The following is an 18213-nucleotide window of genomic DNA, read 5'->3' on the forward strand; positions in this document are numbered from 1 at the left end:
CTCCTCGATGACTCCGAGCGCTAGCATCTTGTCGACCTCGTCCTCGACCACCTTCTGCTTCACGGGAGACATCGGATAGGGTCGATCCTTGAACACTTTGGCTCCGTCCATCAGCTCAATAGTGTGCTTCTCCAGACTGGTGGTACCTAAGCCATCCCTCTCGAAAGTCAAGAACTGCTGCTTGATCTCCTCCAGCTCTTGTTCCTCGGCCTTGGAAAGCGTCCAGGACTCGGGATCGGGTTTCTCCTCATCGTCATCCTCGACCTCCGCGTAGTGTTCCATCTCCCTGGCGTGTAATTCTTCGGCCTTCTTCACGCCTTCCGAATCGATGTGGCCTATAATCGCTGGGGCCAGTCCGAATGCTTGCCAAAAATCCACTCCAAAATAAGCTGGCTGCTCCAGGTAAGGACACAAGTAGAAGAGAATGTGCTCTGTCCGTCCTCGGTATTCCACCGGTAACTTGACCTGTCCTATAATTGACCGATCCTCTCCAGAGGCCGTACGGACTGCGGATAAGTACTTCTGGACGGGCACATCCAAGGCCTCGACCAGCTCTCTGCCACCTTTTCCAAGCAGACTCACACTCGCTCCAGTGTCCAACAACCCCGTCAGTTGCTTGGTCAGAACTCGGACTGCGGCGAACGGTCTGGGATCTCGCGATAAACTGCGCCTCACGGCGGCCACTGCTTCGCGTCGGCAGTTCCGACGTTTGCGAAATCGGTCCCTGGCCTTTTGCACCTTGCGAGACACCATACGCATCCCGCCTAACTGGTGCTCTGAGAAGATCCTGTTCCTGGTCTCAAGATACCGCCGCATCCTCTCCGCATAAGGTAAGTATCGTAATGCAAACTTATTACTATTTTTAGAAGGTAAACATTTATCTAACCCTACCAGCTCTTCTTCTCTGCGGAACTCCTGTCTGGACGCATCCTCTCCGCCCTCGGATCGCCCAGCCGACCGTTTTCCGCACAATCCGGACATTTGGGAGACACGGTGTCGGGCTTCCCACATCGGTAGCAGAACAGTCTGCGTTCTGTTGCTGCGCAGTCACGGAACCCGTGATCCACGGCTCCGCAATTCCAGCAGCCGGCTCGGAACGGATTTTTAGGCTTCGCCCGCACTTCGTCCACCTCTTGCCACGGAGGATCCTCACCAGGATCTGGGCCAATCGCCTCGCTAACCTTGGCCTTCTCCGTGTACGTGGTCCGTCCACGTCGTCCAAAACTGCGCTCCACCTCGCAGCACTCTTCCCGCAGTTCATCCACCGTAAGCACATCCATCGCGTAGACAAACCTTGCGATGCTCTCCCTCAAGCCCTTTTTAATAATCTTCACCAGCTGCCGCTCTGACAGTGGCCTTTTCAGTCGAGCCGCCAACTGCTGCATCGCATGGATATAATCGCCAACTCCTTCTCCGGGCTGCTGCTCCCTCTGCAGAAGTTGGTGCATCCGATCGTGCTCCGTCTGATGGCATCGGAACCTATCCATCAGCGAGGCTCGAAGCTGGGACCACCTGTCCACCCTGCAGTGACGCACGTGCACCCAGTACCACTCCCGAGCCCGCCCAGTGAGCAGCAGGTGGAAGTTTCGGAGCACCTCTTGCCACGGGCATTGGCACTGCCGCTGCAGGAACTCCAACCGGAAGAGAAAATCTTCCACCGAGTTGCGCTCATCCTCCCCGTCGAAGGATACGCCCCACCGCTCAATTCGCCATTGCTGGTTGGCGGCGGCCGGCCCCACATTGGCATACAGACGCGGCTCCTCCCGGAACTCTGAGACCGTGCGGTCCTCAATGCACCAGCTGCGGGCCGGGCCATCGTCTCGGCGCGACCTGAACTGATCCGGAGGATACCCGGGACTGCTACTTTCCAACTCCTGGAAATCCAGCGGCCTCTTCGTCGGTTTGGGTGGCACCCTCGGCGGAGGTAGCCTGGAACCGTCCCTGCCGGCGACCTGTGTGCTCTTCGGCACCGCACCTTGCGGGGCTTGACCAGGGATTCCCGCGTTGATCCTTGAATCCGGACGCCTTCGTTCATCCGGCATGCTCTCCAGGGGAAGCTGAGGCCGCTAAGCAGCAAGCCTTAACACCTCGTTCATCAGCTTCATCATCTCCAGGAAGCCACTTCCCGCCTTCTTGGGCCTTCCGATGGGTCTCCGCCGCCTGTGCCAAAGCCACATTAATGGCCGACCTTGCCGCGGAATCCACAAAGGGATCGTGGAGTCTTGCGTCCTTATCGTCCAGCTGCAATAACTCATCCGCCGCGGAACCAATTCCCTCCAGGATCTGCTGCTGCCTTAGGTCCGGCTGCAGCTCTGTGTCCTGTGGTCCTTTTTGCTCTTGTTGCAGTCCCTGGCGCAAACGGGCAAGCGGAGTCCTGGGCAACCCTTCCGATATGCGCGGCATGCCAGCCTCGGTAGCGCCCTCCACATCCGTGGACCACATCTTTTCGTCGTCCTCGCCTGGAAAACCTTTCGACCGAAGCAGGTGATCATGCTTGCTGCCTTGTCGCTTTGACATCCTGAATTTTGATAACCCCTAACACGACTTCTGAAACCCCGAATTCAACGTGGCCACCAAAAGCCCAAATTATGTATAAATAAATAAATTATACTGAATGCTAGTAAATAATAATAAACAATAAATAATATGCACCTAAATAATACGAATACTTATATTACCAGGCCAATAAATAATAATAATAAATAAATAGTAACAATAAACCATGAATAGATAAGAAATAAATAAGAAAACATATTAAAGACCCACAAATACCTAAGGCTAAACAAATTCACACCAAATATTAGCTCTTATCAAAAAACAAGTCCCTCGACTAAATTTCTTTCTCTATTTTTTTTTTTTTTTTCCAGCCTCAATAAGGGGAGATGGAGCCGATCCCCAGCCGGTAGACTCCGCGCCAGTCGTCTTGCGTCTACAATTTCGTCCGAATTCTCAATAAACAAACCGCTCGTCAACTGGACTAACTTTCAGCTGTGCTGAAAGTCGCCAGTTAAGGACTTCGGCTGTTTGCAGGATCGCATAGGATTTCCTTTTGGACTTTGCGTTTTTCATTCAAGTCGCGGTGGCCGAGCAGCGCGTGACGACGTCACGGGTCACGACCACACATTTAAGTTTTAAACCGATATGATATGAAAACTCAAATACCCAGAAAACCCAAGGATCTGCACAAAACAAACAACTACACTGTAACCCCAAAACACGACATTCATTAAAATTACGTTAACAAAAAAAATATGTCCCTAATACCTATATCACAGTTTTATCACCGTTTTTGGTTTAACCTTTCGTGCTTATTGCACGGCCGACCTGGGATGCGAATCCTTCGATTTCCTTCGAAGGGGATGTCACCGCCAAATCACAGCTAATCCCTGTGAACTGTGCCTCGGGAGCAATTGTCCTACTTCTAGTGGACACGCCTCCCTTTCTTCCTACAAAATTTAAACAACTTTTCTCCACCAGTCCGCTTCCCGGTGCAATTGCATGTGTGTCATGCAAGCCACCGTTCGTGGGCTGGCTGGAGATAATAAATATGCGAGACGCCGTCGACTCGGCTATCACATATTTTATTTGTTAAATTGGGCGCCATATTGTTACGGAACTGCATCTTTCCCGGAGGGCAGCGCCGGCTAGCCACGGAGTCCCAGGGCGGAGTACCCCCTATGCCCTGCAGTCCGAACAATCGATTCCGACTCATCGGACGTCTCACGTCGATTTACCATCTCTACCACAAATCAAAACAAAACAAAGTTATATGTACATCAAGCAAACTAAGACAATTCGACGAAATTGGTGGCTTCGATGTCCTTGCCACGACGCACCCACCCAACCTTGGGTGCCCCAAGAAAGATGTGGGAGGCACACCCCATCTCCGGCAGACCGGAGTCTATTCCTGGTGGATTAGGATCGGCTCATCTCCCCGCCCAAGGTAATTCACACAACCATCTCGGTAGCTTGTTCACATTTAATTCTTGGCAAGATTAATAAGTAAATACATTCATTATTGATTCCTACTGATAATCTATTCTTTTCGTTAGAAACTCTTAAGGCCGATCTCAGACCGTCGCCCAGATGAGAAGCGGTCAAAGCGGCAACAACCGAAAGGGAAATTTTTAGACGCTTAAAGTTCCAAGTGTCAGGCAAAGTCGCCGCACGGCACTAAATTGGAGGCGTTTGCCAACCGGGTCGCATAATCCTAAGGAGCTCCAAGGGAAAAGAAGGGACGTGCTGATAAGGTAAGTACGCTAAACAAATCCCACAAGTTATTAAATTTCGCGACCCAATTTAGATGTAGTTGGACGCGCGGCTAGGGTTCGGACTTGAGCCTCTAATTTTAGATTAGATTTCACAGTAAGTACTTGACAATCTTGACTGCATGATATCACAAAACAATAACTAAAACTTATTTATTGCAGAGTTCAACGTCGGATGTGGTTGAAACTGCAGCCCGAATGGAAAAACGCTAGCGGCGAAAACCAGCGCGAGTCCGCACGGAACCAGTTGGTCCGGAGGATAGCGCAGCGTGGCCGGAGGCAGTGCGGCGGTGGACTTGGAGATGACCACGTGGCCAGCGCGGGCATTCGTTCCCGCAACGGACTCACCGAGGGAATCTCCGTATCTGGCCGTCTTGGAGGCAGTCGCTGTAGCTGCTGGCGCTTGAGGCTGCTGCTGCTGCTACTGATCGCTGCTGCTGCGGCTGATGCTGCTGCGGCTAATGCTGCTGCGGCTGATGCTGCTGCGGCTGATGCTGCTGCGGCTAATGCTGTTGCGGCTAATGCTGCGGCGGCTGGTGGACGACGACCAGGTTAGGTCCGTCTGGTAAGTGTTCACTTCCCAAATCTTTTAAATTTCCGGGGCCCTTTAGTTAGGGTCCCCGGCGGCTTCAATATAAAAAAAACACTGTAAATTACAAGTTCCGGACTAATAAATAACCACTCACTTTGAGTTATTCAAACACTAATCACGAACTTAAATTTTGGGTTTTTTTCCGACCGTTCTCCTACTACTTCTTGCAGCAACTAAAGCAAAACCCTGACCTACACCAAAGTCGCTCGCCATTTTCCCTCCCGCTCTCTCAAGATGGGTCAGCGAACGTATTCAAGGCCATCTAACCCAGTTAACGAGCGAACCGGGCTAAATTTAAATAGCTAGATCCTCTCCCGCTATCAATAGTCGGTGTCACCACCAAATCTTATCGATAGCGGGACCTGCTGACGTATCGGTTCGTTTCAGTATTTTCCAGACGGCTTCAACTGAAAATGCAACAATTTATCTGGGTGAGTCCCATACTCATACTATAACAATCATCGATGACAATAATTTCATGTGGCTGGTGTACATTGCCAGGCACCATAGCATGGGATTGCGGATCACATGACCATACAACAGATCCCAAATTAAAATTTCCTGTTACAACGAGACCAACAGAGTCATCTGGCATGTAAGCTGGCAATGTTATTCATATGCGCCTGATAAAGCGTAAAGTCACTTCCAAGAAGCAACTGTTACAGTCTTCCTAGACAATCCAGATACCTCAACAGCCAACTCGTCCAGAAGAGAGTCCTAAAGTACAGCTGTGCAGCAGGAGAAGGTACGACGGACAGCCACGATAACGCCTCAACCTCTCTCGCACTTCATTCTGCTGAAGTCTCTACCCTTGCGATAGACATGGAATATGTTAGAATCGAAGAACTCATTGGAGTTGAAGTTGGGGTTGAGCCAGGTTTCAACCAATATTATTATATAAAAATCGCTGTTGGAAGTACTCATGAAGAGGGAGTGAGTTTTGGTTCTCATTCCAGATTTGTTTTGAAAATAAATTTTAAGGCAATTACTTCCAATTCATTTGTTTGATGAATTCTCTTTAACCGTTGCCATAGCTTCATGAGGTGGTATCGTAAAATCCACAGGCAGCCTTTGCTTCGCAAGTCAAAAAAAGCCATTCAGAGCCGTACGCAATATTTTAGTCCGGATACGTATTGGTAGTGGGAGACTATCATTACGAAGGTTATAGTTGCAATCCAATCGTAGAAGACCTACTTGCAGATACTTCCAGAGTCGGTGAATGCCGTTCGGACCGCAATGCAGAAAGCTGATCATCAAAGAGAGGCAATAGAAGAGAAACTTGTGGAGAGAGCAAGCGTCCGTAAAAAAGTAAGATTTTACAATCTCCCGTTGGCATCAATGAGGAAGTGAGCGGAACTCCAAAAACACCGCTAATCCATCCAAGCGTCGGCCGAAGTGCCGATGCAGCGGGAGGTGAAGGGAGCGCAACTCGGAAGAGAGCGCTGTATAGAAGCGGACCCTTTTCAGGTAGGGAGCTGCATAAAGAAAATGGCAAAGTCATCCGATTTCGTTGTTGTTGCAAATATAGGTGCGAAGAGAGTGATAATCCAACGCAATCGCCATCCACGAGTAAAGCGAAGCGGCGAGGAGGAGATGGATAGAGCGCATATCTGAGGAGCGCGCTACAATCATATGCACTGGGTCATCAGAAAAAATAGCCGCCAAAAGCGACATAGTGTATGAAGCTGCATGATGATGAGAGAGCGAAACTCCAAAGAGAACGCCGTATTGTTGTTCAGAACGATGTAGAGGGCGAGCGGCCTAAGCACCAGCTTATGCATTTATTGTTGGTGATGAAGTTGAGAACTCCAGTTATAAATGATGCACGGTGACTTGGGGTTTTTTGATGGAAGCTTGACAGGTGTAGATTTACGCAATGGTTCTCCACCCAATGTGTCCACCACGGTAGACTCCAAGTGCTCTCTATCCCTGTGAATGAATCGGATCACCGTAACTGATTGTGGCCAGAACCGCTGATAATACTGCTCCGGGACTCCAAGCTTAAAGTTAATGAACTTTTTTTGTTAATGAATAGCATGATAAGCTGTCAGAATTTTCTTTTAACTTGTCAGAAACAAACTTGCACTACGCAGCTATCACATTGCCACAACAGATTCGGCACAATGGTAAGCAATTTTATTGCCTCTTTAGGAAAATTAACACAAGAAGTGTGGTAAGTGCGATGAACATCGAACAGCCTCAAAACCGCGAAGTTGCGGATGCGTAACGGCAACATTGCACTCAGAGCACGTAAATGGGGTCATAACGAAATGAAAACCGCGTCTGCTCGCAACGAAAGCTGATCAGAGACTTGACTATTGGTGCGGTGCTATCACAAGGAACGATGGGAAGTGATCGCCCAATCGCATTTGCGAACAGAACGTTAAATAAGGGTGAGGTCAATTATTCCACAGTAGAGAAGGAAATGCTTGCCATAGTTTGGGGTATATAACACTTCAGACCATACTTGTTCGGTCACTATAGTCACAGATAACCGCCCACTAACTTGGCTCATGGGATTTAAAGAACCCAATTCCAAGTTGGTGAGGTGGAAGCTGCAATATTGGAATATTGGAATATGACTACGAGGTGACCTACAAAAATGGTCACAAAACGTCGTGGCAGAGGCCTTGAGCAGAATTGAACTACAATTTCACAACAGTGAACTAGAGGCCACTTGTGCGGGTCATACAAGTGAACTGGAATTAAGTATCATTCATGTGGCGGAAAATCCACTGAATGACTTTAATATCCAGTTAATATTTGAGGTTGGGCCGATACCAGGCAGAATAGTGGGGACACATTTTAAGAACAAAATATGAAGGACAATTACAGAAAAGGAGTTCACAAAAGAAGAAATTGGAAATCTTAGTGAAGTGCTTAAACCATACAGGATGTGTGCGATATACACGTCAGACGAAGTCTTTAAGAAGGTTGAAGAAGCGTTTCTGAGTTATTTTAGCAATCGCAAACTTTATAAAACAGTACGATGTCTTACCCTGATGCGGGAAATAACAGATATTAGTGAACAAAGAGAAGAAATAAAATGGTATCCTACCCCAGGTAATCATAGGGGAATAGATGAAACGTTTTGGAAGATGAGACGTGACATTTATTTTCCATTTATGAAAAACTGAGGAACACAGGTCATTAATGCGTTTGAAGCTTGCCAGACATTGAAATATGATCGGCAACCACTAAAGGTGGTATTTCAAAATACGGAAACTCCGTGCAAGCCACTTGACATCGTTTATACGGATTTATACACAATCAACAAAAACTAAGTTATAACAATAATAGACAAGTTTTCAAGGTTTGCTGTGCGGTACACCATACCGTCAAGAGATAGTTTAAATATTGTTAAATCAATAAAGAAGTTCATAATTCAGTACGGTGTCCCTAAAAAGATCGTATGTGACCAAGGCGCAGAGTATGCCTCGGCATTATTCAGGGATTTCTGTAGACAATACGGAATTGAATTGCATGTGACGTCGTTTCAACAATCGTCCAGCAATTCACCGGTTGAAAGGCTTCATTCAACGCTGACAGAAATTTATAGAATAAATATGAAAACAAGGAAGGACTTAAAACTAAAAAATTAGAATGAGGAAGTTTTAGATGAAGTTTTCCTAACATATAATAACTCAATACACTCTAGTACGAAATTGAAGCCGTTCGAATTGTTCTCTGGGAGAATAGATTAATTTCGTTACGGAGCATGATCACTTAAGGAAGTTAAATGCTTATCAGGAGGAAGTGTATAAGAAAGTTAAGGACAGGTTAGGAAGACAAAAACAGGAAAGGACGCGAAAACTAAACGAGGGAAGAGAAGAACCCATGGAGTTGGAAAAAGGATATGTAGTTATAGGAAGCAGAATAGAAGAAATAAACAAACACCTATGTTAGCACAGAGTAGATGAGGATAATGGGGTTACATTCCATACAAAACGGAAACAAAAGATACAGTTTGTCGAGAGTCAAGTCAAAATTCTTATAAATAAACAAGTATTATAAGTATAAAATAAGCTTTTTAACAACCAATGTTCAAAAGTTCATGAAACTTTTATTTGCGAGAGCGAAGGGTTGGGTGTTAAGATAAAAGGAAAGGAGTGTTTGAGGAAGATTATAACGAACAAACCACCAATATGGTATTCAGTAAATCTGGAGGGGGGAGAAATGGTTTTGACACCTGAGGATGGACACATATTCATTTTCAATGCTTTGGACTTATGATATAACAGTATCGGGGACGCTATCTTACCACTACAATAAATAAGCAGATACTTATAAATAACACCAAACAGATGTTAAAACTAGAAGTTTTACATCTCGAAGTTAAGAGAAACCTCAAAAAAGTAGTGTACTTAGGAAAAGTACAGAAAAAACATTTTTCCGTAATATACGGTATGTTTGTGCTTCTAACGATACTGGCAATATGGAGAATTAGAAAAACAAAAACAATCTTCACCCCCAATGCTTTTCTGCACAATGTCGCTCTGGATATACCACAGATGTGGCCATCGCTCCATTCTCGGGAGGGAGGAGTTACCATACCGGTACCATCGACTACGCCACCGCCTAAACCACCCCGTGCTACCTTCTTCCAATTGGACAGCGACCGGCAGCTGGCCGGCAGGCTGTTGCTTAACGACAACCACTCAGCAGAGCTCTAGAAAATACTTAGTTAGCATTTATAAATCCACACATACATAATTTTAAATACATAAAAGGTTCGAAGGTTCGGTTTGAATCTCAAGCCACAATAAAGATTATTCCGTTTGGAACAACCTAACCGAACTCATTAACTGTTTATTAAAATCCTCTTTGAATAATAATACCTGGCGCAACCGGACCTATCAGCCGGAAGGAGGAAAAAGGAAATACCATACCCGGAGAATTGTGAAGGACCGAAGTGATGAGAACGATTATTTTTATAATTTATATGCAACAGTAAGTTAAAATAGTGGAAGCGAGGTGTGTAGTGTAAATAGAAAAAAGAAGGGTTGCACATGTATATTAACGATAAAATTGATAAGGGCATGAAATGAGTAAAGAAGGGAGAAAACAAAGAACATTGACAAGAATAAATTAATTGAAATAATGTGTTGACTGTGAATATCGTTGCAATGCAACCTGACGAACCGCAACGTCATCGAACCATATAGTTCGACGGAGTGAGTTGCGAGTATGACGTCGAGGTTCGATGTTGGACGCGAACGTCAAACATGAAGCTTGGGAAAAGTAACCCAAGTCGCTGGTTGGATACTCTGCCTGCCAATAAATGAAAAATAATAATAATAAAAGGAAAATATCTATTGCAAGTGACTGTCCGCTCGTGGCTGAAATAAATGCATCGCGCAAAAATTCCAGCTAGCTTCAGCACGGTGCAACAAAAAGAAAGTGTAGAAACAAAAAAAAAACAAATTTTATTAGTTGCTGCCATTAGTACCACTGCAGCGCGCAAGGATAACTGATGGACAACATCACAGAATTTGTTGCCATATCGAAAACCACTGCATCGCGCAAGGGTGACGGTTAAGCAATAATAATAGAAAAAAAAAAGATAGAAAAATATAAAAATAATATGTATATGTTTTACAAAAGAAAAAAAAATATAAGGAACCCGATACCACTGCATCGCGCAAGGGTATAAAAGGGTATGTAAAGAAAGGTAACAAAAACACATACACAACACTTCCAACACAATACATTCTCAAATAATAATAAAACAAATTGAACAAATGATAATAACAAAATTTTACAGATAAAAGACACCGACAGACACCTCACTTCTAAGGAAAAGAAATTATTAAAGACACATCAGGAAAAAGCTAAGAAAATTTATAATAAGCATAAGCAAAAAATAATAATTTAAGGAGTAAACAAAAGAAAATTGTAAATGTCAAAAATCTGCAAAGTCAAAGAGTGACTTAGGCCTCTGACTAAAGGTAAAGTTAGCAAAAAAGTTACCAGTTTGCTAACGATAGTGGAACAATTAAATTTTGAGCCCTCAACTTCTAGAGCAATACAGAACAGGGAAGCTAATACAATGACGCATCAGGAAAATTTAGGAATGCAACAGGCAACGTTTGAGATGTTAGGCACGGTAAATATTTTCGATGTGATCTGGTCGATGCACGTTCATATGGGGGAAAAAATAAAGTTTATGTTAAACGCAGAAGAGATCCTTTTAATGATTAGAGGAATGGACCAAACACCGATGGTACTGATGGTCCTTAGGCAAATAAGGAATAAAATCCAAGGTAGGAGGTCAGAACTCGATTTAATGAGGGAATTAAATCAGTTAGAAAATAAGAGACTAACAGTAGAATTATTTTACTCGGAGGTATCTGATGTGCATAAGGCATTGTGTAATGTTATAGACAGGACAGGACAATTCGGGCAAAGAAGAAATTATATCAGGAAACGTGTCTGGAGGCGTTTGTAACAGGTCTAAAAGGCAATTTAGGTAGTGCTGTCAGGGGAACAGTTCCCAAGACGCACTTGGAAGCATACGAAATAGTGATTAAAGAGAGAGAGACATTTATTACCGGTCTAAAGAGGTACCCGGGAACAATAATTTCAATGCTGCAGGAGGATTTATCGGGCAGAACTTTGGTTATAATAGAAACAGAGATAATGGAGGATATAGGCAACAAGGAGGAAATAATAGGAACCTCAGGTGGAATATGGAAGAAAACAGGAATAGAGGATACGAAGATCCGTCGACCTCTAATTCTTTACGTTATAGTAGAAAGGCAATTATGCCAAAACAGGAGGTTTTGCCTAGACCATTTAAACAGAGAAATTAGCACAATGGAAATAACCGGGGGTGATGCAAGGCATGCAAAATTGGATATGTCGCATCTTAATACAGAAGAGGCGGCAAGCCTTAAAAAACTGTATTCGGAATTTCCAAGTATTTTTCACCCACTTTTAAACCACCCACTTTTTAACCCACATCACCCACTTTTTAACAACGGACGATGTTCCTATCTATAAAAAGCCGTACAGATATGGATTTAAACAAAGAAGAAGATTCAGAAGAATCTGATACAGGAGTTGTTAGAACAGGAAGAAATTAGGCACAGTCATTCACCCTTAAGTGCACCAGTTTGGCTAGTACCAAAAAATATAGACTTATCAGGAAAACAAAAGTGGAGATTGGTGTTCGATTTTAGGAAGTTGAATGAAAAGACAGTAAAGGATAGGTATCCGATGCCAGTAATTGGTGAAGTACTTGATAAGCTCAGTATTAGATTTGGCTAGCGGCTACCATCAGATTGAGATGGAAAAACAGGATATTCCAAAAACAGCATTTACAACAGATGACGGGCACTTTGAATATGTAAGAATGCCATTTGGATTGACAAATGCTCCAGCGACGTTTCAAAGAAAGATGAATAACCTGATGGGAGAGTTGGTAGGCAAGATTTGTCTGGTCTACATGGATGATATAATTGTGTATTCCCCGTCTTTGCAAAGTCACATGCAAGACTTGAGGACAGTTTTTAAAAGGATAAGTTGAGCAAATTTTAAACTTCAAACAGATAAATCAGAAATTTTAAAGAAGGAAATAGAGTAAGGAGTCAGACCAAACCCAAAGAAGATTGAGGCCATAAAGCTTTTTCCTTTGCTCAAAACACCAAAGTAAATAAAGTCGTTTCTTGGATTCATTGGGTATTACAGGAAATTCATAAAAGATTTTGCAAAAATAACCAAACCATTAACTAAGAGACTAAAAGGGAACCAACAAATAATCATAGATTAAGAGTGTACAAAAACTTTTAAATATTGTAAGACGTTGTTATGCAATGATCCAATCTTGAGATATCCAGATTTTACAAAGCCCTTTATTTTAACCACAGATGCTAGCCATTGATTTATTTATTTATTCACCAATGGATGGATAAATCCTTACCTGGTACGTAGACTCCTGGCTGGGATATTCAATTTAATTGAGCTTAATATGAGTGGACTTTCTATATTACCAATTATAACATAGTTGATAAAGAGCAGGCGCTCGCTATCGAACACCGATCTACTAGACTGCAGGTATGCAGTAGGCAACATTGGCTAGAGTATGCTGGCAAAGGTTCCAAAAAGTTTGGATTTGACTTTAAGCTATTTTCAATGTCGGAAATGTATTGATTATAAAGAAATTTATTAAGAAACTCAAATTCCCGCTTATGTTGTCTATATCTATCACGATCCACTGGATAACTTCATCTAATTAACCGTTTGTAGAACTTGTTTCTTAGATTTTTATATTTCTGGAGACCTTTAGTATACCAAGAAAGCCTATAGAAACCCCGTACCTTGGTTGAACAAGTGCTGTCAAGAGTATTTTTTAAAGCGACAAGAAAGTTATTGTAGTTGGTCTCAATACAAGCATTTGATAGTAAGGAAACCCAATCCATCGACGTGAGGCAATCACTTACGGTAACCAAGCTGGAATGATTAAAATTATACATTGGAATAAAGTTAACAACTGGTAAGAAATTATAAAATTCAAATATTCAAACAACTAGAAATACTTAATTCAGTAAGGCTTACCGAGGAATTAACAATAGAATTGATGAATATTAAATCGAGCAGCCTATGCAAATCATTAAAAATAGAATTTATCTGGGTGAGGCCCATACTATAACAATCATCGATGACAATAATTTCATGTGGCTGGTGTACATTGCCAGGCACCATAGCATGGGATTGCGGATCACATGACCATACAACAGATCCCAAATTAAAATTTCCTGTTACAACGAGACCAACAGAGTCATCTGGCATGTAAGCTGGCAATGTTATTCATATGCGCCTGATAAAGCGTAAAGTCACTTCCAAGAAGCAACTGTTACAGTCTTCCCAGACAATCCAGATACCTCAACAGCCAACTCGTCCAGAAGAGAGTCCTAAAGTACAGCTGTGCAGCAGGAGAAGGTACGGCGGACAGCCACGATAACGCCTCAACCTCTCTCGCACTTCATTCTGCTGAAGTCTCTACCCTTGCGATAGACATGGAATATGTTAGAATCGAAGAACTCATTGGAGTTGAAGTTGGGGTTGAGCCAGGTTTCAACCAATATTATTATATAAAAATCGCTGTTGGAAGTACTCATGAGTTTTGGTTCTCATTCCAGATTTGTTTTGAAAATAAATTTTAAGGCAATTACTTCCAATTCATTTGTTTGATGAATTCTCTTTAACCGTTGCCATAGCTTCATGAGGTGGTATCGTAAAATCCACAGGCAGCCTTTGCTTCGCAAGTCAAAAAAAGCCATTCAGAGCCGTACGCAATATTTTAGTCCGGATACGTATTGGTAGTGGGAGACTATCATTACGAAGGTTATAGTTGCAATCCAATCGTAGAAGACCTACTTGCAGATACTTCCAGAGTCGGTGAATGCCGTTCGGACCGCAATGCAGAAAGCTGATCATCAAAGAGAGGCAATAGAAGAGAAACTTGTGGAGAGAGCAAGCGTCCGTAAAAAAGTAAGATTTTACAATCTCCCGTTGGCATCAATGAGGAAGTGAGCGGAACTCCAAAAACACCGCTAATCCATCCAAGCGTCGGCCGAAGTGCCGATGCAGCGGGAGGTGAAGGGAGCGCAACTCGGAAGAGAGCGCTGTATAGAAGCGGACCCTTTTCAGGTAGGGAGCTGCATAAAGAAAATGGCAAAGTCATCCGATTTCGTTGTTGTTGCAAATATAGGTGCGAAGAGAGTGATAATCCAACGCAATCGCCATCCACGAGTAAAGCGAAGCGGGGAGGAGGAGATGGATAGAGCGCATATCTGAGGAGCGCGCTACAATCATATGCACTGGGTCATCAGAAAAAATAGCCGCCAAAAGCGACATAGTGTATGAAGCTGCATGATGATGAGAGAGCGAAACTCCAAAGAGAACGCCGTATTGTTGTTCAGAACGATGTAGAGGGCGAGCGGCCTAAGCACCAGCTTATGCATTTATTGTTGGTGATGAAGTTGAGAACTCCAGTTATAAATGATGCACGGTGACTTGGGGTTTTTTGATGGAAGCTTGACAGGTGTAGATTTACGCAATGGTTCTCCACCCAATGTGTCCACCACGGTAGACTCCAAGTGCTCTCTATCCCTGTGAATGAATCGGATCACCGTAACTGATTGTGGCCAGAACCGCTGATAATACTGCTCCGGGACTCCAAGCTTAAAGTTAATGAACTTTTTTTGTTAATGAATAGCATGATAAGCTGTCAGAATTTTCTTTTAACTTGTCAGAAACAAACTTGCACTACGCAGCTATCACATTGCCACAACAGATTCGGCACAATGGTAAGCAATTTTATTGCCTCTTTAGGAAAATTAACACAAGAAGTGTGGTAAGTGCGATGAACATCGAACAGCCTCAAAACCGCGAAGTTGCGGATGCGTAACGGCAACATTGCACTCAGAGCACGTAAATGGGGTCATAACGAAATGAAAACCGCGTCTGCTCGCAACGAAAGCTGATCAGAGACTTGACTATTGGTGCGGTGCTATCACAAGGAACGATGGGAAGTGATCGCCCAATCGCATTTGCGAACAGAACGTTAAATAAGGGTGAGGTCAATTATTCCACAGTAGAGAAGGAAATGCTTGCCATAGTTTGGGGTATATAACACTTCAGACCATACTTGTTCGGTCACTATAGTCACAGATAACCGCCCACTAACTTGGCTCATGGGATTTAAAGAACCCAATTCCAAGTTGGTGAGGTGGAAGCTGCAATATTGGAATATTGGAATATGACTACGAGGTGACCTACAAAAATGGTCACAAAACGTCGTGGCAGAGGCCTTGAGCAGAATTGAACTACAATTTCACAACAGTGAACTAGAGGCCACTTGTGCGGGTCATACAAGTGAACTGGAATTAAGTATCATTCATGTGGCGGAAAACCCACTGAATGACTTTAATATCCAGTTAATATTTGAGGTTGGGCCGATACCAGGCAGAATAGTGGGGACACATTTTAAGAACAAAATATGAAGGACAATTACAGAAAAGGAGTTCACAAAAGAAGAAATTGGAAATCTTAGTGAAGTGCTTAAACCATACAGGATGTGTGCGATATACACGTCAGACGAAGTCTTTAAGAAGGTTGAAGAAGCGTTTCTGAGTTATTTTAGCAATCGCAAACTTTATAAAACAGTACGATGTCTTACCCTGATGCGGGAAATAACAGATATTAGTGAACAAAGAGAAGAAATAAAATGGTATCCTACCCCAGGTAATCATAGGGGAATAGATGAAACGTTTTGGAAGATGAGACGTGACATTTATTTTCCATTTATGAAAAACCGAGGAACACAGGTCATTAATGCGTTTGAAGCTTGCCAGACATTGAAATATGATCGGCAACCACTAAAGGTGGTATTTCAAAATACGGAAACTCCGTGCAAGCCACTTGACATCGTTTATACGGATTTATACACAATCAACAAAAACTAAGTTATAACAATAATAGACAAGTTTTCAAGGTTTGCTGTGCGGTACACCATACCGTCAAGAGATAGTTTAAATATTGTTAAATCAATAAAGAAGTTCATAATTCAGTACGGTGTCCCTAAAAAGATCGTATGTGACCAAGGCGCAGAGTATGCCTCGGCATTATTCAGAGATTTCTGTAGACAATACGGAATTGAATTGCATGTGACGTCGTTTCAACAATCGTCCAGCAATTCACCGGTTGAAAGGCTTCATTCAACGCTGACAGAAATTTATAGAATAAATATGAAAACAAGGAAGGACTTAAAACTAAAAAATTAGAATGAGGAAGTTTTAGATGAAGTTTTCCTAACATATAATAACTCAATACACTCTAGTACGAAATTGAAGCCGTTTGAATTGTTCTCTGGGAGAATACACAATTTGAACGGGAGATTAATTTCGTTACGGAGCATGATCACTTAAGGAAGTTAAATGCTTATCAGGAGGAAGTGTATAAGGAAGTTAAGGACAGGTTAGAAAGACAAAAACTGGAAAGGACGCGAAAACTAAACGAGGGAAGAGAAGAACCCATGGAGTTGGAAAAAGGATATGTAGTTATAGGAAGGAGAATAGATGAAATAAACAAACACCTAGGTTAGCATACAGTAGATGAGGATAATGGGGTTACATTCGATACAAAACGGAAACAAAAGATACAGTTTGTCGAGAGTCAAGTCAAAATTCTTATAAATAAACAAGTATATGAACTAATAAATATACAGGCACAAATAAACGAAACAGAGATAATATTTAGGGTAAGAGTTCCAATTTTTGAGCCAACTGTCTATCAATTATATCATGTTATACCAATTCCAATTAATGAGACACATTTATTAGTAATACCAAATTATGTAGCAATCAATAAGTATAAAATAAGCTTCTTTAACAACCAATGTTCAAAAGTTCATGAAACTTTTATTTGCGAGAGCGAAGGGTTGGGTGTTAAGTTAAAAGGAAAGGAGTGTTTGAGGAAGATTATAACGAACAAACCACCAATATGGTATTCAGTAAATCTGGAGGGGAGAAAAATGGTTTTGACACCTGAGGATGGACACATATTCATTTTCAATGCCTTGGACTTACCTGTAAACAACAGGTGTGGAGAAGTTATGACAGAATCGGGGACGCTAGCAATCAAATATGCAAACTGTTCGATCGAAATAAATGTCATAAAGTAATTTCTAGAAAATTCTTTGTTAGCATTTATACACCCACACTTACATAATTGTAAACACATAAAATTCTTCGGCGAAGGTTCGGTTTGAATCTCAAACCACAATAAAGATAATTCCGTTTGGAACAACCTAACCGAACACATAAACTGTTTGTTAAAATCCTCTCTGAATAATAATAACTACAACTTACTATAACGCAGGCGACCAAGACCTTGCATAATTTTTAGTCCAGCCTAAACATTTTATAGATAAGAAAGCAGTTTGTATTAGGGATGCAAAGGGTGTTTCTTGCTGCAGTGGAATATAGCGTTAACTTTACTTAACCTTGAAATCTAGATGTTCATCTGCGGAACGGCGAACGCCTTCGACGTAACCTACAGTTGGGTGAGTGTAATTCTCGTTGTATATGAACCTATATGTCCTAAATTAGCCCGTATCATTCACGTTTGTAAGAAACCTATAACAAGTTTAATTATTATTTTCTTTGAGAGTTTGCGAAGCAGCACACTCAAATAACCTATAACGAAAATTCCTTGTAAGCGCGGATAATTTAGAAAACAGAACCTTGAAATAAATAATGTGTTAGTTAAGGTATAGCGATAGATAAGAAACCAAAATGAAAGAAATATTATACATCCGAAATAAAGAAAATGTATAAAGTGTTGACTTGC

The 18213-nt window shown here is 42.6% G+C and overlaps 2 protein-coding genes across 2 annotated transcripts; both read left to right on the forward strand.

Annotated features, from left to right (window-relative positions):
* The first annotated feature begins 81 nt into the window (after positions 1–81).
* LOC121466809 lies at positions 82–829 on the forward strand. The gene is made up of 2 exons (XM_041707280.1): positions 82–402; positions 495–829. The coding sequence occupies exons 1-2, from the start codon at positions 360–362 to the stop codon at positions 827–829; spliced, it is 378 nt and encodes a 125-aa protein (XP_041563214.1). The 5' UTR covers positions 82–359.
* Positions 830–3365: 2536 nt separating this feature from the next.
* LOC121467623 lies at positions 3366–4349 on the forward strand. Its single transcript, XM_041709719.1, has 2 exons — positions 3366–3943; positions 4064–4349. The coding sequence occupies exons 1-2, from the start codon at positions 3678–3680 to the stop codon at positions 4137–4139; spliced, it is 342 nt and encodes a 113-aa protein (XP_041565653.1). The 5' UTR covers positions 3366–3677; the 3' UTR covers positions 4140–4349.
* The last annotated feature ends 13864 nt before the right edge of the window (positions 4350–18213 follow it).

The sequence above is a fragment of the Drosophila elegans genome, unplaced genomic scaffold (assembly GCF_018152505.1).
Source record: "Drosophila elegans isolate 14027-0461.03 unplaced genomic scaffold, ASM1815250v1 contig_1, whole genome shotgun sequence".
Classification (NCBI taxonomy): domain Eukaryota; kingdom Metazoa; phylum Arthropoda; class Insecta; order Diptera; family Drosophilidae; genus Drosophila; species Drosophila elegans.